This window comes from Pleuronectes platessa, chromosome 7 (assembly GCF_947347685.1).
Source record: "Pleuronectes platessa chromosome 7, fPlePla1.1, whole genome shotgun sequence".
NCBI lineage: Eukaryota > Metazoa > Chordata > Actinopteri > Pleuronectiformes > Pleuronectidae > Pleuronectes > Pleuronectes platessa.
In genome coordinates this window covers 15,618,209-15,641,379 of record NC_070632.1, presented here as the reverse complement: position 1 = coordinate 15,641,379, position 23,171 = coordinate 15,618,209, and the positions used below count along the sequence as shown (strand labels likewise).

Genomic DNA, 23,171 nt, shown 5'->3' with positions numbered 1-23,171 from the left:
TTAATCTCATAATATTTACTCTTTTTTGATTCTTTTTTAATCTCTCACTGATTTTACTTTTATTTTTTGATTGTTCTCTTGTTTTCATGATGTATCAACATAGAGGTTTTACTCTCCCTAAACTGTTTGTCCCACTTTAACGTTATGTTTTCAACTATCCTCATGTGAAGGAACTTATCTCAACAACTATTAACATTTGTACCTAAGTACCAGCTGTGCCATGGGAGATCTCTGCCCTCTCCTTTATGTTTATATTTTTGTTTTCTGTGGTTGATGTTCGAAGCCAATAACTGAGAGATTTAAACACACAAACACATTACACCTGTTCAGCAAATGTCCTGTTAAATGTCTAGTCCTCCACATGTTGCTATACGTGTCTGTCTATGTGTATATAGTAACGTCAGGTTGCTATACATGTCATTATACCTGTTTGTCTTGTTAACGTCTTCAGAGGGACTAAGGCTTGATCATAAACTCCACGGGGATCAGGAATCATTTTTTGGTTTCTATCAATTTTAAATTAAGTGGGTCTGTGTTGTGTTCTGTCTGAAAATGTGTTTGTTCACTTGGTGGAGGTAACTTTCCTCTCGGAGATATGGATGTTTGCCACACTGGACATATGTACAGTCATCTCAGATTCCAGGTTTCATCAAACGCAACTCACCGCATCAAATGTCCTCAGTTCTAGCGCCCGCCGTTAATCTGCGGAATCTTTGGCAGATTTATTTGGCCTTGCTCACGATAGCCAGAGAAAGCACAATCCACATTGAAGTGACATCTATCCAAAGAAAACTTGGACTCAAATTGGTGGTTTCAAATAGGCGGTTTTTCAAGCGCAGAAACAGGTGGAGGTTGGACTCCCCAAGTGCCCAGACATTCTCTCTCTCTCTGGATACGAAGTTAGCTTCTCAGCACATGTCCTCGCTGTTTCCTCCCCCCCGGTCAAATGGTGTTTTTTCCTTGCAGGGGCAACAAACCAGCTAACAGCCCCAAAGGGCAACCCCCTGATGCTGACGGTCACTCCTCTGTAACCGACCTGGCCAATTCTCTCACCGGAGACATGGTGATGGTAAGAGGCTCTGTCCCACCACACATCAGCCCCACTGTCGCAGATGCTGATGACATAACAGCCCAGATTCTCACACACAGGATAAAGCAGCTAAGACACAAGAAAATAGTTTATTTGCTTGGGAATATTTGTGCTTGGAGATGAATACACATAACTTGGTAATATTGGCACCACCACTGTGTTTGTGATTAAATGAAAAAAAAAACTGAAAATCTAATTTTCCTAGCTCATTTCTGTGGTTTTATCAGACATGTCACCTTTGCCTGCACAGACAATATTTTTCAGTAGGTTTAACTCAGTTTAAATTTTGTCATGGGATTTGTTGACAAAATGACATATACAGAATTTGGCAAGACTTATTCTCAAACAGAAATGTTAAAGGGACACAGTACTGCTTTTCCCCAACATAACTCCTTCAGGAGGCGCATTTACAGCCAAAAGAGGCCAAGATATTTCGATTTCTTATCTCTTGTCTGAATCACACTTCAAAACCACTGAAAGCTAGAAGGACACTACATCTGCCAAGGCTAATGCCCCATCTCGCCGTATCAAAGCCGTTTTCCCATTAATCCTCTAGACTGTGGTGGCCTGCCATATTCTAATTAGTGGCGCCACAGTTTATTAATGACACTTCTCATGATAACTTCAGAGATATTTAACTTAGTGTTTTGCTATCGCTGCATGATTGTGCTATCGTCCATAAAGTTGTTACCATCCACACGGTCGGACCTCATAGTTTCAGCTGCAGTTGTGTCTTGTGAGTTTGTCTCCCAGAATCTCTTGCTCATTAGCGCATTATTCGTGCGCCATAGACAGAGTGAAGTCTGCGGGAAATGCTGAAGAAACAAAATTCCTGACGTTACAGAGAAGTGAGGGAGAATTGTAAGGATGGTTTTGGAATGAAATGTGCTCTGATCACATATTTGTCTAATATTCAGGGACCACATACTTCTCGCCATGCTCTTCCCAAAAACCCACAGGGGCCGTTCCCACAGTGACAATCAAGGTGACTCACACTGTTTGATAAATGAGACTTGGAATATTTCACACTTGCGCTGCCTGTCACATCTAAAACCCATATTGACAAACTCTGAGTGAGTGAGTGAGTCTCAGTCCTTTTAAAATTGCAGCTCTGGTTGAAGCAGTGAAATCAGTTTTAAGACAGCATTTACATGCAAACCACTTTGCAAGCTATTGTCAGCGGAGGCTTTCACACAAAGTGGTCTAATGAACTGTTGGTTGTCTAATCTCTCTCAGAGTCCTCAAACGCCTCGCTCTGATGTAAGCTACTGTCAGAGCGACAGGAACAAATAAAGGACAGAGACAGAAGGTGGAGCCACACGCAGAAAAGAAACTACCGCAAACGCAACTGCAAGTGCAGAGAGGCAACCTTGAGCTGGACGTTCTCTCCTTGCCCCTCACACAATGCTCTCGCTCTCTCCTGCTCTTTCTGGTTGTCTCTTGCTCCCTCTCTCCCTCCCTCTCCCCGCTGCGTTCTATCAGATAGTGGACTTTTAGTAAACAGCAGTGATAAAGCTGTCAGAGTGACTGTGGAGAGAGAATAGGTGGTCTAAAGCTCCCGCTATCTCCAATCTGAGCATCTCCTGCCTTTTAAGGACATTAGTAGGGAAATTAAAGTCTCTGTCTTCTTAACGTCAGACCAGATTCTACCGTCGAGCAGCTGCATGAATGTGCTGTGTCAGAGAGGCGGCTCTAAAATCTCCTCCCCTTAAAACTTCTCCCTGTCACAGGCTTGCGTGACCAAATGTGTGTGCCCTTGGATTGAACTTTTTTTCTTTGAGTTGCTGCTGCTGTTGCATGACTCGGTGCTTACTTTACTGCATCTGTGGCCCTTTGCAGTTGTCCCCTGGTTCGGAGGATGATGACGGCGAAGGCCCCATCAGTGAGAAGCTGGGCCGGATCCAGTTCAGCATAGGTTACAGCTTCCAGAACACGACTCTCACTGTCAAAATGCTCAGGGGCCAGGACCTGCCGGCAAAAGACTTCTCTGGCACCTCCGACCCCTTCGTCAAGATCTACCTGCTGCCTGACAAGAAGAACAAGCTGGAAACCAAGATCAAGAGGAAAAACCTCAACCCCCACTGGAACGAAACCTTCCTTTTTGAAGGTCTGTGGTATTCCCATTTAGCTACTTAACCAAAGAATTGTTGCAATTATTGTTGTTATCACCCTTTTTCATGCCGCCCAAAACAAAGGATCTACTTTTATTCCATAAAACCCCTGGAAACATTTCAAATCCTAAGCATATCCCAAACTTAACACTCACCTCACAGTACCTTGACAATGTTCTGATTCTCTGTGCCATGTTCGCAATTCACCGTTTGAAGTCTGACTAGTTTTCAAACATCTATATATGAATGCAGATAAACAGCAGATAGCTGATGCATTCTGGTCAATATGGTCTGTGTCTTCACAACCACAGCTTGCTCAAACATGATTGGTCAAACTAGAACTGGAAACCAGAAGGCTTCCCGGCTTCGGTCCCTCGCCTACAGATCACTTGACCACTGACACTGAACATTTATCTAAAAAAGTAGCTATTATTCAACAGTTTATCAATGAGAAACTCTGATGAGCTGCTGCTTACGGACTGTGGGCATCGTTCCATCAGATTTTAATCTTCAAACCAGTGGACTAGTGCGAACAAAAATAGAAATCTCTCATGTGAAATAACTGTTCACTCTTTGGTAGATAATTGGGGACATTTCCTGTTCATTTGAGACCCCTTAGCTCACTGAAAGAGGCTAAGGGGTTTTCCGGGGGCTTTAGACATTCTGCATGGTTTCAACAACTTTGCAGTAGCTGTTTAAAGCAAGAGTTGAACTTTTTGAAAGTTTTAACATCATCATGAAGCTACAACTAAAAGCCTTACTCTTTTGAAATAAAGACTGGAAAGGAGGAAATATTTTAGCTGCTGTGTTCAGAGGTAACACAATCCATCTATCAGCATCTCTCAATAACTATCATGCTATGACTTGTTTTTGCATTCCACATTAAAACTGCATACAGTCTATATGCTAAGATAATCTAAGCACCTTTCTGGTGTAGCATCATATTTAACAGATATCAGAGTGGTATTGATCCTCTTATCTAACTCTGGTTCATCCACTCAAAAGCAAATATGTTTGTTTATTCCCATCAGGACAATATTTGTCAGCAGTGTGAGTGTGTGAGCGTGTGAGTGTGAAAAGTCACAATAAAGATGTTATTACTTTTTTCTTTTGATAAAAACCTCAAGAAATTAGGTTAGGTTATGATAAAAAAAAAGTATGTATATTCCTGAGTGCTGCAGATCTATGGTAGCATGATGACCATTGTGCTTGGATGACAGTTCAACGGTAAATTAACCCGAATAATGTTCAAAAGGCTCAGACTCTTTCCAAAAGCAGAACAACAGTCAGCGCTCTTGAAAAATGAGTGTGATAGGTTTTTGTGGCTGGAGAGTGATGATCCCTCTCAGTCATCAGAGAGAGCGTTGGCTCGTTCTGCAGTTTTTGAAATGCACTTTGGCCTTTGCCAAATTCATCCCTGTTAGTACGGTGCCGATTACACTTTTCACTTTGTTCTGTCGAGAATGAGCTTTTTCATCTGTGCAACTCCCCCCTCGGTGCCCGCTCTGTTTCCCTGTCTGTTTCCAGGCTTCCCGTATGAGAAGGTTAGAGAGCGCACTCTCTACCTTCAGGTGTTGGACTATGACCGCTTCAGCAGGAACGACCCCATCGGAGAGGTGTCGATCCCCCTCAACAAGGTGGAACTGGGCCAGATAAAGACTTTCTGGAAGGAGCTCAAGCCCTGCAGTGATGGCAGCGTAAGAGTGGGAGGGAATAATGACGAATCCAGTGTCTGAGTTCAGATTTTTTTATGGTAACCGGTTTATTAGGATCCAGTATGAGGCGGTTTGTTGATGACTTTCAGCACGATTGGTCTAATCTTAGAGTGAGCAACGAGATGGGCTCTGCCCGCCTGGTCACTGGACCGGTTGGGTTTGGCACGAGGGGTTAGAGCAGAGAGCGCAGTGATGTAAGATTACACAAGCTAGTGAGTAATGTGGAGTTTGCGATTCCCTGATGAAATCTGATATTAGACCCTGTGAATCATCCTCCATTGTGTGTGTGTCTGTGTGTGTCTGTGTGTTCTTCAGGGGAGACGAGGAGACCTGCTGCTGTCACTCTGCTATAATCCCAGTGGCAACACCATCACTGTGAACATCATCAAAGCCCGCAATCTCAAAGCCATGGATATCGGGGGTACCTCAGGTAGAGTCTCCTCCCTGTTTGTTTAGCCTTTTCTCTTTCTAACCCTTGTTCTGTAGTCCGTAGCCCTTCTCACGACATTGGTCTTTGTGTCCTCACACACACACAAACGCACACACACGCAGCTCCGGCCGGCTTTGTGTTCAAACATTCACAGGCCTGTCTGTGCAGATGACGGTTGCCGTCTGGCTCCTAAGCTGAGTCGCACCTCAGATAGCTGCAGCAGCAAGGTGACATTACATCAAGTGTCTGTCCCTTGGCCTAGCTCTGCCCCGTTCTGTCTCTTCTGTATATCTATGAGGATCTTCAGCCTCCCAGCCAAATCTGTGTCAGCCGGGTCTGGTGCTAGTATCAGCTCTTTCTGTGAAATGCTTTTCGTGGCGTATTTTTCTCCTCTGTAAAATGACTGCTTCCTCTCACAGTGCGAGCAGGATCTGTTTGTATAACAGAGTATGATAATGCTCCAGAATTGGTAGAGCAAATCCCAGGCCCTATTTCCATAAATACTTCCTCATTTGTATGTTTCCTTGCTCAGGGGATAAATTGACCTTGAGGCCAAACTAAGTATCTGCTTCCCTGCTGCCTCCTCTGACTTTCCCAATTATGAGGGTAATTGCCAACCTGACCCCAAGAATCCCCTCCCACGTTCTTCTTCACCTGCCCTCTCGTGTAAACCACTGCCCCCTGTGTCCACATTGCAGATCCATATGTGAAGGTGTGGCTGATGCACAAGGACAAGCGTGTAGAGAAGAAGAAGACGGTGACGATGAAGCGCTGTCTGAACCCCATATTCAATGAGTCCTTCCCCTTCGAAGTGGCCGCCCATGTGCTGAGGGAGACCACCATCATCATCACCGTCATGGACAAGGACAGGCTCAGCCGCAACGACGTTATTGGCAAGGTAATAATTTGTCATGTTGGCACTGGTTACAACATATACTGGTAGCACCTTCTGCTCCTGGTTTCATGAATGTGTTAGCCGTTGATGACGTTGGACTCTGTCACATGGAGGAACGAGCTGCCTTTCGTCACATTTCAAACATGTCTGAGTTAAATGCTGTGAAATTAACACAGAGGCTGCAGCCGCAAGGTTAAACATGCAGAGAGAGTAGATACATGCCCTGCTGGCCTTATAGACCACTGTTATACAAATATCATTCAATCATTACCTCTGATGGGCATTAAGAATAAAAACAGTCACTAAACTCAGCTAAATAACCGGCTGCTGCTCCAACTACATATTTACAGTACAAACATGAATCGTCTCAATATTGTAAGTAGATGTCCTCTGCTGTGACTACAATGTGATATTATGGGGCAACTGCGACCGTCTACAACATGTCCACTAGGAGTACTTTATGTAACAAACAAGAGTCTCAATTGTTATTATGGCTCTTTGCTAAGACTCTGGTAACATATTACATGTCTCACTCTCAAGTCTCGTGAGAATTGAGTTATTGGACTGAGGTAGAAAAAAGAACGAGAGGGAGAGATGTAGAGATGACTTTGAATTGCACTGAACTTTTATGGCTAATTATTTTTCTCATGTGGACAGTTTTTGATGAAGCACTTGATCGTCCCTACTTGTTTGAGCCGGAGTATACGGACGAAGACTTCCTACAAATTGAAGAACCAATTAGGAGAAAGAGGCAACAAGCAGAGGCGGGATGACGAGTCACTGCACTGTCGGGAGTGAGATGTCTTGTCGTGTGTAATGTGGCGCAGCTCTTAGGAATGAATGCCCAAAATCAAAATGTCTTGGTGAACAAATGCACTTGAAGTGGACATTTTGTGGACTGTCGCAGTTGCCCCATATGTTGTAGCAACTGTCAAAGTGTCACGGCTGCCGGGGGAGAAGATCTACTGGGCCAAAAGTTTGAATGAAGCCAATAATGTGCTGTACCTTACATGATCTCTTCCTCCACTCTCTTAGATCTACCTATCATGGAAGAGTGGACCGGGGGAGGTGAAGCACTGGAAAGACATGCTCGCTCGGCCGCGCACGAACGTCGCCCAGTGGCACGCTCTCAAGGCCTGATCGAGCCGCCCAGCTTCCTCCATGGCCTCCCCTCCCATCTCCTGCCGCCCCCCTCCTCCTCCTCCCTCCTCCCTCCTGCCTCCTGCCTCCCTCCCCCTCCTCCTCCTCCCACTCCCGTCCTTATGCACAAGACTGACTTGATGCCAGGCTGCAAAACACGGGTACAATTAGCCATCTGCTCTCTTAAACCTTTAAACTCTTTGCTTTCAAAATCTCTATTCCTATCTGAAAATTATCTCGCTCTCTCACTCTTCATTTGTTCCTTCCTTTCATGTACGGCCGTGTCCTTGATTTAAGCCTCTCACCCTTTTCGCCGATGGCCCCCCTGTTTCTGACTGTCTGTATGTCTGTCTGTCCACATGCACTTTGCCTGTGGAGGTCTCCGATGTTCCGTTGCTTTGTCGACCCCTTGGTTCTGAACTGCACTGCAGCCCCCTGACTCATCCAAGGTGCCAGTCCCATGGGATCACAGAGAATCTTATTAAAACCTAATCTCATATAATCCTACCGTATTGACTATTCCAGGTACACATATATACATAAACATACTAATCTCAATGGCGTTATAGATTGTCAGAACACCTCCCCCCCTAAAAACAGTCGTATACAGTATGTTATCCATAGCCTTTCTGCAGTTTCTCATCCCTCCCCTCTCTTCATTTTTCACCTCGTTCCTGTCATCTGTCTCAAGTGAACTATATCCTGTCCTCCATTTCTGTCCTCCCTCCTTTTACTCAAAAGTGGTTTAATGTTCAGCTGAAGTTGTCAGAAGCAATCAATACTCAGTTTGTGTTGCAACCAGCTGAGCTCGGATGGAATTGTTGATACTGCTCTCTCTATCTCTCCCTCCCTCCCCCTTTTTCTTCTCTATAAGCTTCTTCTTTCTTTCCCCCTTATTGTTCCCTTTTTCTCTTCCTCTGGCACAATATTAGCGAACCCCTCCTCGCCCCCTTTTTGGACCCCCACCCCCTCGTCGTCAGTGTGCTGTGGGTGCTGTGCCGTAGCTCCAACAAAAATAGAGATTAAAAAAAGAAAATACTAAACTAAACTGAACTTTCCGACGTTTGGAAAGCGGGAACACAACAAACTCGTGAAAAGGATTCGCTCCAGATTTTTCCAGACAAAACGGCCTGACATGGAGAGAGAAAAAAGAAGATGAAGAACAAAAAAAAGTGACCAAGATACGATGATGTCATTTTTCACAGCATCACCAACTGAGGAAACAAATTTAAAATATTCTTCCACTGTTTAGATCGAAACAGAAGCAAAAAGCAGAGTTTGAGCTGTTGGTGCACATGTGTGCTCACTTCAGTCTGTTTATTGATGCTATGAATTCTCTGTGCTGCCGTGTGCTCTGGCTTTGTGCTGACGGGGGTCGAACTCCAGCAGTTTTGACCTGTGTGGCTGCCTTACTGCGTGTGTTCATGTGTGTGTGGGTGTGCGTGGGTGTGTATGTTCACGGGAACAACATAACTCTGACTCGGCAGAAATCTTCTTCTCTTTTCTCTTTCTCATCTTGCGCTCTTCTTGCTCTTCTTATACTGCCATTGTTTCCCCAACCTCTTTTACTGCCCTGCCTTCTAAATGAGGGGAAGTTCTATCTGCACTTTTTGAAAATGTAATAACAATAATAATGATGATGGTTTTGATGTTGGTTATAGTACTGGTAGAAATGAAGGGTGGAGTATCTGAGAGGGTGAGGGAGAGGCGATGTCTGCTCTGTGATTTCAGGGTTTGGAGATGGAGTGGGGGACACCGAGGAGGGATGTAGGGCTCTCATCCTCCTCTCTTTTCGTTCCTCTTGTTTTCCTTGGTGCACCTGTGTACATGTGTCTGTGTGTGTGTTTGTATGTGAGCTACCAGACTCCCGGTGGCAGGCTATTAGTGTCTGAAATGTCAGACCAGAATGGAGAGATCAGGCCCATCTGCTTGTCACGTGGGGCCGGCCCACACTACAGTGTTATTACACAATGTGTTGATCAACAGCAGGCCCGCTCTGAGCGCTCAGAGGCCGTATCTGCCCACGATGCTGAGCAGGAGCCGAGTGTAGATGTGAGAACAGGGAGACAGATGTGCAGTTTGCCTTTAACGCAGGAACAAAAACAGGATGGCAGGGCCTCGTCTGAGTTTTAGTTGTTGTTCACAGAATCTATGAAGAACTGCGTGTCACACACAGTGGTTGTGATATTAGATGATGGTCTGATCTGCCGGTGTGAGATGCTCCCTGAGTGTTTGACAGCAGCACAGAGAGCCCTGGTGCCGGTGCCCGTAAATAAAACAAAGAGCAGTGACGCGACTATTGTCAGTTATCAAGAGCCTCTCACACAGATGTCTGCTCCTTCGTCATCTTACTCCTGACTGAGAGTGTTTTCACATTCATAAAAAGCTGTGAAGCATAATAATCCAGTCTCCTCGCTGTTTTTCTTATTTTCAATGCAGTGACTTTGATTTTATTTCTAAATGAGCATCCACCTTTCAAACATCTCTCAGGTTTACACTGAGCAAGCAAAAGTAATCAGTTGTGTGTTTTTCACTGCTTCTGTTAATACAGTGTTTGTTGCTCCTACTGACTCTGGCCCCATCAAAGTCTGCAGGTCCTGCAGTGGATTTAATCTTCTCTTATCTGGCAATAATTTAATAGCATCCCGTGTTTTTGTGCTCGTTTTGATTTATGCTAATGATAACCCTATCACCGCAGACAAATTGAAAGATAGTCTAATCTTCACAAGGTGTGTCCTGTGTGCTGTGCTGTGAGTGTATTTTGGGCGGGTATGTAAATGGGCCTTACCAATCAAACCGCTTCACAGTTTTATTACACACACATATTAATACAGTGCATCTACGGGAAGCACTTTTTTCTATGAGCCACGCAAATGTTGCATGTAGAGATCTTGAGAACAGAGAGAAGTCATTAGTGCTAATCACAGCAATGACTTCATCGGTCACATTCGATTGCTGCTAGAAAACCGATTAAAGAGACTTTGGTATCTACTGATCCGGTCCAGCACCCTTCAGAACAATTGGCCAGCCGTGGAACAGGGCACACTGTTTTGACAAGCCCTGCCTGCAGTGTCACAGCACATCACTGTGCCGTGAGGTGGTCAGAAAGGAGCAGTATCTGTGGGACCTGCTGTGTTCATGGGACAACCCTTGCTTAGTTTAATACATGAGGTGATGATAATGATCGACAGGGATAAAAAGTCATCAGTCGAAATGATGAAAATAATCAGTGAGTGATCGTAGTGGAAGCTGTGAAAGCCGAACCTGGTTTGAATAAGCAGGTGTGCAGGTGATGAGTCAACACAATGCCTCCGCCATTTCCTTTCACTGAGATTACATCGCTGCTCAAGGAGTGATAAATTGTTATGCTCAGGGGGTTTACAGTGCTTTGTCATCAGTGACCCTGTAAGCTGGAGGATATGGTTTATTTTTAGTAACACGCGGCACAGTGTGATGCCTCTGATCCTCCAGGGAGACTGGGGGCTGGGAGGGTACAGGGTCGGGCTTTTAAAACTTACAACACCGGGAGCTTTTGAGTCCTAAGCATTGTAATTTCCATTCTTAAAAGTTCTCTAAAAGTTCCTCAATTGGCCGGTTATCAAATAATTAGCACTTTGGGCGAAGGCAGGTAGTTACTGAGCAAACTGTTACAATGAAAATGTGATTCTTATGTAAAATTTCTTAACCTTTTTTGTTTTGTTGACATTGGCTTTTGTGTCCCATTGTTCGAGCTCCCATAGACCCCAGTGCTAAGTGAAATAATGATAATCGCTAAATCCACATTTTCCTTTACTACTGGCCTTATTAAAACTTTTACAAATATTGAGTAGATTCATTTTTTCTTCCTGAAAGACATAAACCATGTTAGAAATGTACAAAATAGTATCATATAAGGGAAAGTGACCTAAATTTAGGAAGAGGTCTAAAGAAGAGGTCGCCCTCAAAACAGACTTAATGCATCATTTTTGATAATGGGATCAGTGCAAATCACATTTATAAGCTTTTCTTATTAAATAACATTAAATGAAGAGTCAAACTCATAAAACGATGTAAGCAGATGTTAAAGAGAACATCAGAAAGGACTCTGTACTTTGCAAAGAGTAGTTCTGCAGTTACCTACAACTTATCTTACAAAGAATTTGTTTATCCAAAAAGACAAAATCAGTCAAGTTGGGTTGAAATTAAAAGCTACTCTATAAAAGTCACTATTACCTCTAAAAACAGCCAGAAATACAGTGTAATGTGACTGTAACACTGCCAAACCTTGAATAAGATACTAATTGAAGTCACACTTTAGGAAACCGAGTGTGTCAGACCTGCATATAATTCATCACAGAGTCCAGAAAGTTCCACACTCCTTAGAATAACCAGCAGTCACTCTGCAGCTCCATTAAAACGGATGGTGAGCTCAGAGCCAAACAGTATAAAGGAGAGAGCAATTTCCAAATCCCAATTTTATTTTACTACCACCTGTCTCACACCTCGGAACTTATTGCATTTTGTTGGCAGCAACACAGTCGGCAATGACCTTCAACAATCCCTGGCTCATGAATACAGCGTGGTGGTGGTGGTGGTGGCGGCGGTGCAGCTACTCCCAGTAAGGACTGCTGTCAGACTGGGTGCACTTCCTCTCCTCGTGCTCGCCCCGGCTCCGTCTTCCATCATCGCTCCCTGGCGAAGCCAACTGGTCGCTGCAGGTGTGGGTGATTACTGTGTGATTACCGAGGTTTAATTCACGACGACACACGCAGACAACACTGCCCACAACTTTGCTCCGGAACACAGGCTCTAAAAAACAATTCCCTTTGCCACTTAAATTAAATTGATACCTATTGTATATGTTATTTTCAAAAAATTTCTTTCAATCTGGAGAGTATCAGACAAAACACTTTTTGATTTAAATTTCTCAAAATTTCTTATTTTTAGAGGCTTACTTCTCTTAAAGTTATATGTATAGTCACTTGCCTCTGGGGGTGGGCTATGTTGGTTTCTTCGTTACGTTTACATCAGTGTGATAAAAAACAACCTAAAATGACCATCATTGACAAAAGTTTTGGACTTTTTAGTTTGGTCAATGTCCCATCCACAAACATGGAGCAGGCAGGGTTTGTGACCTCTACTGCAGCCAGCCACCAGGGGGAGATCGAGACATGTTGGCTTCAGTTTTGCGGATCAGTCATATCGTCCATCTTTATATAAAGTCTATAGTTTGACCAAATACCTGCAAAACGAATGACATTCCCATCGGCCTCAGCTGCATTTAGATCTAGCTGGCAGATGTTAGCATGCTAGTATGCTACAGACTCTTACTCTATGTATAAAACTTTATATCCACCTGGACTCCCATCTTCTCTGAGATGTTTATTCCTCCGTGTTCTCCCAAATGAATCATTCAGTCACCAGCAGCCTCCTCCTCCTCTGTTTGCTTTCTAAATAAGTAAAAGCTTTATTGGCTGATGGGGTCACACCAGTTTGCCAAGGGATAAGTAAGATATTCTTCTGAGCTGGATGATATTGTGTGTCCTTGTCGCACGCTCTGAGACACTTTCTTTCTCTTCACTAGTTTTCCCTGATGGATATGGCTTCCTCAAGATGAGCGTCAATGACTCACTCTATTGGAAAGGTGCCTGCTTTGCAGTAGTTTGGGCGATATTGAATTAAGGGTACACTGTGCTTTATGGGAGAACTTCAGGTGTGTGACTGTGTGTGTGTGTGTTTTAAAATCAGGCTGTAGTAATCTCATCCCAGTGGGACTGCAGTGTAGCTTCTATTCTGCTGAATCATCTTATGACAGCGCAGGCAGTCCCGGGTCACCTTTGTCATGTGCCCGGTCCGTCCTGTGAGTCTCACCCTGGGCAGACAGACCTCGCCTCCTCCAACCACCCTCTCCATTGTTTTAAGCATCTGGTGAAAACCAATGTGACTTCTCCCAATCAGGGTTCAAGTGAGCATTCTTTGAATGGTAACAAAATGAATTTGAAAGACAATAAGTAATAATATATATTTTTTTCCTTTTTGTTCACATTTGACTGTTGGTCAGTGTGTACGTGTGTGTGTGCTTGGTGTTCTTGTGTCGGGTTTATTTCTTTACAAAAACGTGATAAGAAACTCCTTCTGTTTTTGAAAGACTTTATGTAAATATCGTTGGTGAAAAATAACGTTTGTTGTATGCCGAGTTTGTTTTCATTTGTCACTTGAAATGATAAAGAAAACAAAGATATCCATGAATAACAGTGGTGATGTTGATGATGCTGAATCTGATTATAACTGCCCTTCTTGAATAAGGGCTTTTGATGTCCGCTGTATATTTGTTGGAGGTGTTTGAGGTTCGGGGCAAGAGAAACAAAGGGAAGGAGTGATACCCGACACATCCCAGGTCCACTGTAGCAACACTGCCACATGCCTTCATACCCTTGACCCCATCCCCACCCCACCTGTCCCCACCTCCCAACACACACACTCGCTCACACACAAACACACACACTTCCAGGAAAGAGACGTAGCCTGGGTGCTTTACGCCATAAAAGCCGCCATGTACTTTATTACAAACAGAGTCTTCCCTGGCTGTGTGAGGGAAATGTTCACCTCCCTGTGGAGTCACTCTGCCATGACCGCCTGGCATCACATCTCACCCTGTCTGCTTACAGGCTTGGGGATTTACTGTAATGCCATTGTGTTAGACGGGATTGGCCCTCTACTGACACTGATGATGCCTTCCATTGAATTTGAAGTCATTATTGCTCAGCTGGAGGCCAGACATGGGGACGGACAGGCACGTATGGAGGAGGGAGAGGAGTTCAAAGTGAGAGAACATACATCATCCATCTGATCTGATACAGTAAAGACTATTTGCATGCTTGTATTGGGGGTTGGACTCCGGATTAAGCGCTGCTGACTGCTGTGAACTTGCCACATAACTGGCCCGTCTCTTGCTCCATATATTTGTAAGAAGTCCTGAAAGTAGAACACAGGATTAGACTAGGAACCACCACATGCCTGACAGTAGAAATTAGGGGTTTAATCATCAAATAAAATGAGGGAGAATAACGTTGATCTTTCTAAATATCTTAAATAGGCCCTTTGCAGTCTCAACACTCTTTTAACCAAAAGGGTAAAACTGCACCAGGGCTGCAGCTCAGTTATTTTCCCTCTTTTCTAAATGCCACCGCCCCATGTATCTGGCTGGGTCTGCATACGGTGCAGGGAGGGAGCTTATCAATTTCATATTACTTTTTGGACCGTCCCTGCTACAGACATGATACAGTACAGCAGATACTCCCAGCAGCCGTCTGCAGGAAGGACAGGGGATACTGTCCTGCCTTCATTTGTAATACCATCCTTTAGGGGGAGTCTCACAGGGAGTCCGAAAATACAAACACACACACAAACACACAGACACACACACAGTCTGCCGTTTATCGATGCACTGAAATCAAATTCTTACTATTTTCCCCCAAATCCAGACCCTTCAGAACACTTCTTACGTTTCTTGCTGGTTGTAAATAGTCTTTGTGAACCTGTTAGAGCAGCCTCTAACTCCTGCCATAATGTGGATATTTTTGATCAGGTAGGTAATAAGCAATACACTATAATTGATCGTATATACGCCATACTTTGAACTATTACTTACCGAGTCTGATTGTGACTCCTCTTGCATTATGGGATGTCGAGGGTAGCACTCCTGTTTCTTCACCTACTTTCTCGGCTTGCCATGGGGCCCACCTCTTCAACAAAGAGTGCTCTAACTCAAAAACACACAATTGTGATGTGTACAATCTAATTTAATGTATTTATTTATGTATTTTTGCCAACTTTGTATAGTGTATAAATATCTATAAATATATGAAAAAAAGACAGTACTGTATAGATTTTAGCTGCCTGGTAAGGTTAATAGTATATACTTGGTAGACTAAAAGAAAAAGCGTAGAGCTGTTCAAAAGCCAGTTATTGAGACAAAATGCTTTCTGTAAAACCTGGTGCCACTGGCTCTTTTTATATTCTAGGTTTCGTTTATGGTTTAATTAATTTTTTTATTCCAGCCAGTGGGATCCAAAGTGTGTGTTGTTCTTCTTTCCGTCCGTTTCTTTGTTGATCGGTTGGTTTGTTGTTTTTTCTTGACAAGACACAGCGAGGTTCTGGCAGCCAGGAGAGTGCAGTGGAACGCAGACTGGGACCCTGTGCAGTAGTGTGCGCGTGTGCGTGTGTGTGTAATAGGTGTGCGTCCGTCCATAGTAGTGCTAGTGCTCTCTGTGCAGTGCCTCCTCCCTCCCCTCGCTCCTCCCTCGCTCTGATGTAGTAAGTCATGTGACGCAGTGCGTGTTAAGGTGCAGAATGACTGTGTTTGCTCAAAGCTGGCAGATGCCCTCTCTCTCTCTCACACTCTTTTTTTGTCTCCCCCACCACACTAACACCCGGCTTTTTCATCACACCGCTTCAGTTTAATCCTCCACCAAGTATAGATTTCCACTTCCTCCGCTCAATTGTTCATTTACTCTCCCATTCAGCTGGCAATGCGAACACCACCATTCTTATTTCCCAGTAATCCATGCTTCCCCATCTATCCGTGATTCCTTGACCATTAGCAGCTCTCATCCATCACCCAGCACATTACCACCGTGTTTATCTGCAGGACTCTGTGGACCGGAGAACGATTTAGCACAGAAAAAGGAGAATGGATCCATGCACCTCATCCCCGGTCACACCTTCACGCTTTCCTTGTTTGTCTGTACGGACTCAGAGGAGACGGGCAGCTGCCGGCTCTGCCCACACAAACACAAAGCAGCCATATTCAGAAGTCAAGCACAGAGTTGTGACTCAAATCCATGTTGTGGTGGCTTCACTGCTGCCCTGTTTGTAGCAAGAGAAAAGCCTTAAAGATCGGACCAACTACACACAAAAAAGTAGTGGGATAGAGCATTTGCAGTGGACTATTATTACCTTCCCTTTCCCACACCAGATTTATTACTCAGTAGTCCGATGTGTTGCTTGGTTGCTCTGTATATATCTGTGTAGTACTTCTGTTGATGTCCTTGTATTAGGATAGTAATGGGTTCTTACTGGGTGTCCTCCGCAGACGTCCTCCTCCTCCTGCCTCCCTTCACATTTCCTCCAAAACTTCAAACATTCCATCTGAATCTCCAGCGAGAAGCGTTTTTGAGATGATTAGACTTCACGTTGGCTGAGAGCAAAACAGCAGAATGACTGAACCACAGGTGTTTCAACAGAAGTCATGAGAATAATCTAGAAGTCATGTCCCTCTGAGATCCGTAAAACCCGAAAACTTGACTCCACACTCAGCGTGAAGACCCTCACGTTCGCCCCTTTGCTCCTCCAAACCCACCTCCACACTGACTACACCCGGCCTCCCAGGGGGAAGAGAAGGGTGAGGTAGTTGAGGAGGTGGGAGAGCCCCGGGAGGCGGCAGAGAGGCGCGGCGCTGTTGGTCACATCCTGGGTCAGGAGGGACGGGAAGGAGGGCGTCTCGAGGTCAAACCCAGTAGCGCTTTAGTTTTGCGTTCCATGTTTTTTTAGCCTCTCCTGTTTTTTGGCCGAGCGGACTGTGATCTTACTGGTTGATTTTCTCGTTCTCCTCCACCCACCAGTGTTACAGAGTGTGTTGGGTGGACGGAGCCATGGAGCTGAGCTCTGATTTTGTTCCATATTAAAAAATAATTTTTACTACACCTGTGTGCAGAGAGTCATTGGTCTGTCTAATTGTGTTTTCTGAGGTTTCTTGAACAGTCTATCTAACACTGGAGCCAAATATATGAATAATTAAACACCACACCTGTATGGTTTGTTTAACATCTAATTCCAAAAACAACATGCTGCTGTAGTTAAATCAATAACTAGCTTAACTCATTAGTTGGCTGACAGAAAGTTTACAGTTTTGATAATTTACCAATTTTTTTTGTCAATCTCAGCCCCATTTGAGGCTTAACTCTCAAATGTTCATGGTCCCCAGAGGGTGAATCCTAAACATTTTACTGACCCTCTGACTTAACACCAACTATAATGTCGTAAGGAAATATCTCGACAACTACTGGATGAATTGCCATGACATTTGCTACTGATCTTCTAGGTCACCAGAGGATAAACTGTATGTACCTTTCATGCTGCACCATCATCAGATCAACTTTTTACTGTCTTAGTTTCATGGTCAATCACTCGAATAACTTACACCACTGCAGAGCACTGTAAACCTTATTTTGACTAAACATCAGCAAATTAGCTTTGTCATTATGAGCAGGGGCGTCACAACAGAGTAGGAAAAGCAGACACTTGCCTGAGGCCCTGAGCTGAGCTGATCCATAGAAATAACAATGTATTGAGGATGAACTGAATGAGGCCCTGTGCAAAAAGCTTTCTGCCAAAAGCTGCTTTATTTTAATGGTTGGTTAGTAAATATGATCATCCCCCCAAACCCCTTGTAACACTCTGATCGTGAGCAGGTTATCATCTTGCTATTAGCAATAACAGAAAACAAACAGGAAAGGGCCTCCACACTGTCGTCATTAAAACTGGAGGGATCAGTTAAATTAAAATTCCAATAGACAGTTAATAGGGCCCCAAAAATGCATGAAAACCAGCCACAGATTAAAATGTTTTTAGACGACACTCCATAACTGTAGCTGTAGGATGTTGCTCTATTTGTACCCTGGTGTTTTCAGATGTAATTACAAAGAAATTAAACAGTAATATAAGTGATTAGAACCTGTAATGACGCCATTCCAATTCAACGTGTAGCATCCATTCGCTGATAGACACAATTTGTGACGCTTGTTTTTGCCTTTGAGAGCAATTAAAAATGTAAACTAGAAAGCCTCCGCTCTGAGCCGCACATCACACGGCTACATGCTTCACTCGGAAGGAATCTTTCATCCCATTTTCAAGGATGGTGACAGATTTTCTCATGTTGCTTAATTAGCTCCTGCATTGTTCATGCAGTGTGTCTCACACTCCGCACTCCAGTTATTCCGAGGTTAGCTGGGTGTTGCAGGTTGATTCCATCACAGATGAAAATTACATAAACAATAGGTATTTCTGGCAGCATCAACCCAATAGTAAACAGTGTTGATTTTATTTAATCTCCATCGCATCAAGTTACAAAATAGCCTGTCTTCTTCATGTCAGAAAACGAGCGTTTCTTGATTTAAAATATCTTCATTTCACGCCTGACTCCCCCTCTTCTCACCACTGTCTGCCTCTTTAGCATGACACGCACCAAATCTGACTCAAACTTAAAATGGGAAAAGATGACAATGCAATTTACTCCAAACCCTCCGTGCAAGATTTCCCTATTAAGTACAGAAGTCAAAGAAGAGGCAGCGAGGAGATAAGCCTGAGAACAGTGAGGCGGTGAAGCGGAGAGAGCACCTCTGAGGCCCGACACAAAAAAGAGGGGTCTTAGTGCCTGAGCCGTCTCTTTGTGTCTCTCTAAATATTAATTCCATAGTGTTCTGTGGCAGACATGGAAACACGGTATTGAATGGACAGAGAAACCGAGGAGATTCTCTGCAGAACATCAGGAGCAGAGTTGGGCAGAGAAACGCAGCCGAGCTCCTGCAGACATGGGGCCGAGGTTTCGTCCCTCCCTGAACCACAACAGACGGCTGCAGGCAAGCCAAGCGCATCAACTCGACGGGAGACCCTCGCTTGCATCACCTCAATCTATTTTTAGAAGCCCTGCACCCACCTTTTTTTCTCATCCTTTAAGCTCCCCCTGTAAGAGTTATCTCAAGTTCACTGCTTCCCCCCTGTATTTATAGTATTGGTGTCATTTTTATCGTGATTCGGGTTTGCTGTGTTACATGTGAATCGTGCAGATGCAAAAATAAGCACAGGCTGCTGTACTGCAGAGATGAACAATCAGAGGAGAGCTGAGAGTCTGCAGGTTTTCATTTCAAACAGAGAGCAGCAGGTGCTTCCACTGATCGCTTCCTCCTCTCTGACACTCAGCCTCAATAAGTGAAATCTACTGTAATCTTTGACTGGAAGGAAACTCTGCGCCTGCACGGTCTATTCCTGCTGCATGGATCCCTGTCATTTCATAATTGGAAGTGCCAATAATATGCACATTGTGCTTAGGAGAAAAGACGCAGGAAATGAGACTGTCAGTTTCAATGATGCAGGCGTTTCCCTGTAGTTATTTTTTAGAGAAGATAATGAACAGTTTCCAGACTTGGCACCGAAGCATGTCAGGAGAGAAAGACTGTGGAACAAGCAACACAAGCAACAGCTTGGTAAAGATAGGCACCGCCGACTGCCAGCGTTGGACAGATGGAGGGAAGAAAGGCAGCGAGAAGTGATGTGACAGAGGTGAAGAAGTGACGTGAGTTCAAGGAAATGAGACGGAAAGAGGAGGATTGGGGGGGAGTGAGAATTAAAAGTGTGGAGACGATGTTTCACAAACGTTTTTTTCAAATCAATGTTGTTAATATTTTTTTTTTTACTTGAGGGTTGAGGACAGAGAATTTCACAACTTGTTAAGCCACATACGACTTGTGATTTGTGAATATGGGCTATACAAATAAAATTTGATTGATTGATTGATTGATTGATTGATTGATTGATTGATGTGACTGTTATTGTCAAATTTAATGGTTCAAAGGTGAAGGTTAGAGTCCCAATTGAAATGTTAAACAATATTTGAATCATGTGGGATCTTCAGAGATGTGTTACATATGCTGGATAGAAATCACACTGGTTTATTTAATGCAAAAACAAACGTAAAAGTCAGAAAACAAGAACATGTATCCATATGATTGTCTGTAGAAAGATAACCCTGGTGTCCAGCTGAGACTTCAGCTTCCAGCTGGCCTAAATACACCAGGAGGTGAGTGTGCTGGATTTACGGGGGCGCTGGTGTTAGTGTACGTGTTCAGATGTATAGATGGTGTATGGACATTTTCTCCTGCTATCAGAAGTGGTTGATAACTCCCTGTCTCCAATGGACGTTGTTATCAAGATGCCATGAAAATTTCAAGCCATCCATCATCTTTACGTAACCTCACATCTTTTCTGGCCTGGAGCGTGGTCGGGGGCCACTGTAGCATCACACTGCCATCCAGTGGATGCATGGAGTAACTATCAAAGCTGGAGCTGGGCGGCTAAGTGATCTCCAGGTGGGGGAATAAAAAAATCACCAAACAACTTTGCAGTCTGTGCTGCCAACGCAACGCTCTAAGAAAACAGACAACACCAGAATGGCCCTTTAAAAAGGCATATACCTCCGCCAAGGCCCAACAGTCCCTTTAAATGTATCTGCACCAGATTTCAAACTCATCGATGTCAGTTCTCTAAATATACTTGATTTATTTCATCTAGATCCATAAATAAGACTCCATTAGGAAACATATCGAAAAACCACGTCTCTCCTGCCATCAGACAGACACTGCAGAAGCTTCAGAACAAGACTGACAAACAGCTTCTACCCACAAATCCACCAGGATCATGAATACACACGGCTCCTTACCACCAGCAAACACTAACACACACTTCACACTTCACACACACAACACACATTTCACCTGTTACAATAATGACGCTGCTGCGCTTTGCCCAAATCAATGTATGTGTATATACATGTGTATATGCATATTGGTGAATGTATATATACATGTATGTATGTGTATAAGCATATTTATACATAAAGTAAAATCCTAAATGTAATGGGATCTATAACTCAGACCACATCCTTCCACCGAGTTGAATCCTTCCTGTAGTTTGTGTATGATCATGTTCACAAACAAACACACACAAATACAAAAATGAAATAAGAATTACAAATTACGGAAATGTTCTTTATTTGTATTTATTGTACATAACACTTTAAGATAGTAGAAATGAATTGACCAAAAACGGATGTAAACTGATGAGCAGTTAAACATTCACTGTGGACTCAGTCTTCAGTTGTAATACTCTGCTGTTACACCACATCACCTAGCAACAGAAACCTGTTTACCTAAGAGCCTGGAGACCTGGAGAGGGGAACTCAAAGCCTCAAGGTGCGAGGACGTCCCGAGGGCTTTTCCTTTACATGAAACTTTGCTTTCAAACTGGTTTTGTCTCATCGGTCAATATTTGTTTAGTTTGTCTTAGATCCAGTTCGGGTGAGTCTTATGTCTTACCTCAGACCCCCCAGTGAGACTGGCTTCACAGCAATCCAGAGGCCAGCGGTATATTACGCTTCCTGTTTTATTTTGTAATTATGTTCCTTGTGTGTCTCTGTCTTGACTTCCTGTCTTTGTCCTTTTCCCCATCCCTGTTATTGTCTGCCCCTCTTCATCTCATGTGGTCAAGCTGCACTTCCATTAAAATGATCATGATGTGTTATATTCTGTGATGACGCTGTGAAAATATTTTCAATACATGTCTAATATATAAGAATATCCAAGAATTATCTTTTACTTATAAGTGGAAGAGTGAAAAACAGATTAAAGCTTGCGAGCTAGTTCAGGCAGTCAAGTCGAAATGTAGGAAATATATGCTGTGTCAAATTACTCTAAGAGATATACATGATGGGGTCCACAGAATATCTTCTATCCAAATCAATCAAATCTTATTTTTAAAGCCCACTTTCACGCATCACAGTTTGCCTGATAGTGTTTGACAAAGTGCAACATCTTCTGTTCTAAACACACAACAAGAGTGAGGAAAAGTGATCAAAACTCTTTTGATGGAAAAAAAATGAAGATGAAGATAGTAAGACTAAGAAATATACAAATATTACCTCTAACATAAACATGTGCTACAAAGCAAACAGGACACTCTCAGATATTCTTATTATGAAGCGGGCTAATCAGACAGAAATGATTAAAATCCCCTCTGCTCCATTTCCGCAGAGGTGAATATAAATGATGGGTGGTAAAGGTTGGTGTATGATTGGTGGGTTCATTCATTCCCAGCAGATAGCCTGATGTGATTACATGCAAGTGTTACTTCAAACTCGGCTGTGTTGTATTTGGCCACAGGCTCCTGTTATCTAACAACTTCCTGACTCTAACTAATCTTCATTACCAGCCTCACATCCGCGCTGATTGTTCGGGGTCTTTGCCAAAGCTCATTAACAAGCCCAGAGACAGCAGCTTCCGTCAGCTGAGGAGTCACCTGCAACCAGAGACTGGTGAAGAGCTGAAGGTTAATGGTTTATCATTGATATAAATACACTGGGGAGATGTTGAGAAGATTTTTGTTTGGATCTCGTAGATATCGGACTCATAAAACTTGGTTACATTTTTCCATCAAGATCCATGAATTGTTCTCTGAGGAATCAAGGAACATGTCAAAACTTCCTGGATCGGCCTCACGTGGGTTCGTCATTGGATCGTGTCCCATCCTTCGACCAAGTTTCATGGAACTCTGTTCTGTTGTTTTTTTGTGTAATCTTGCCCGTAAACAAACAAGGAGTGAAAACATAACCTCCTTGGCAAAGGTAATAAATAGATTTGTGAAAATATATCACAGGCTGCTGTGACATAATAAAATAAATAAAGACTTGATAAGTAAGAGTTTATTCTTCCTCCAGTTTCCCAGGAATCTGTGACTTTAGGCCCCAAAGAAGAGACTGGTTTCACAGAGGGAGATATTTTCTTAAATATGAAAACTTTATAACAGTTGTTAAAACATGATAAATCTTATTCCCTCTGAGTGAAAGAGCTCGAGCATTGTCCGAAAACGTTTAAATGAACATTGGATGACATGTTGAGTGAGGGCAGTTCATTTTAAGTCATATCACAAACACTCCCCAGTCTTTGTACTGCACTTAAAATGTTTATTGAGATGAGTGATC

The 23,171-nt window shown here is 43.4% G+C and overlaps 1 protein-coding gene across 1 annotated transcript in view; it reads left to right on the top strand.

Moving 5' to 3' along the window:
- Positions 1–7,381, top strand: part of syt7a (synaptotagmin VIIa) — a 69,790-nt gene extending 62,409 nt beyond the window's left edge. The window contains exons 6-11 of the mRNA XM_053427964.1: positions 967–1,069; positions 2,930–3,197; positions 4,729–4,898; positions 5,232–5,346; positions 6,045–6,244; positions 7,277–7,381. Of these exons, the coding sequence (XP_053283939.1) occupies positions 967–1,069; positions 2,930–3,197; positions 4,729–4,898; positions 5,232–5,346; positions 6,045–6,244; positions 7,277–7,381 (961 nt within the window). The remainder of the gene's footprint in view (positions 1–966; positions 1,070–2,929; positions 3,198–4,728; positions 4,899–5,231; positions 5,347–6,044; positions 6,245–7,276) is intronic.
- The last annotated feature ends 15,790 nt before the right edge of the window (positions 7,382–23,171 follow it).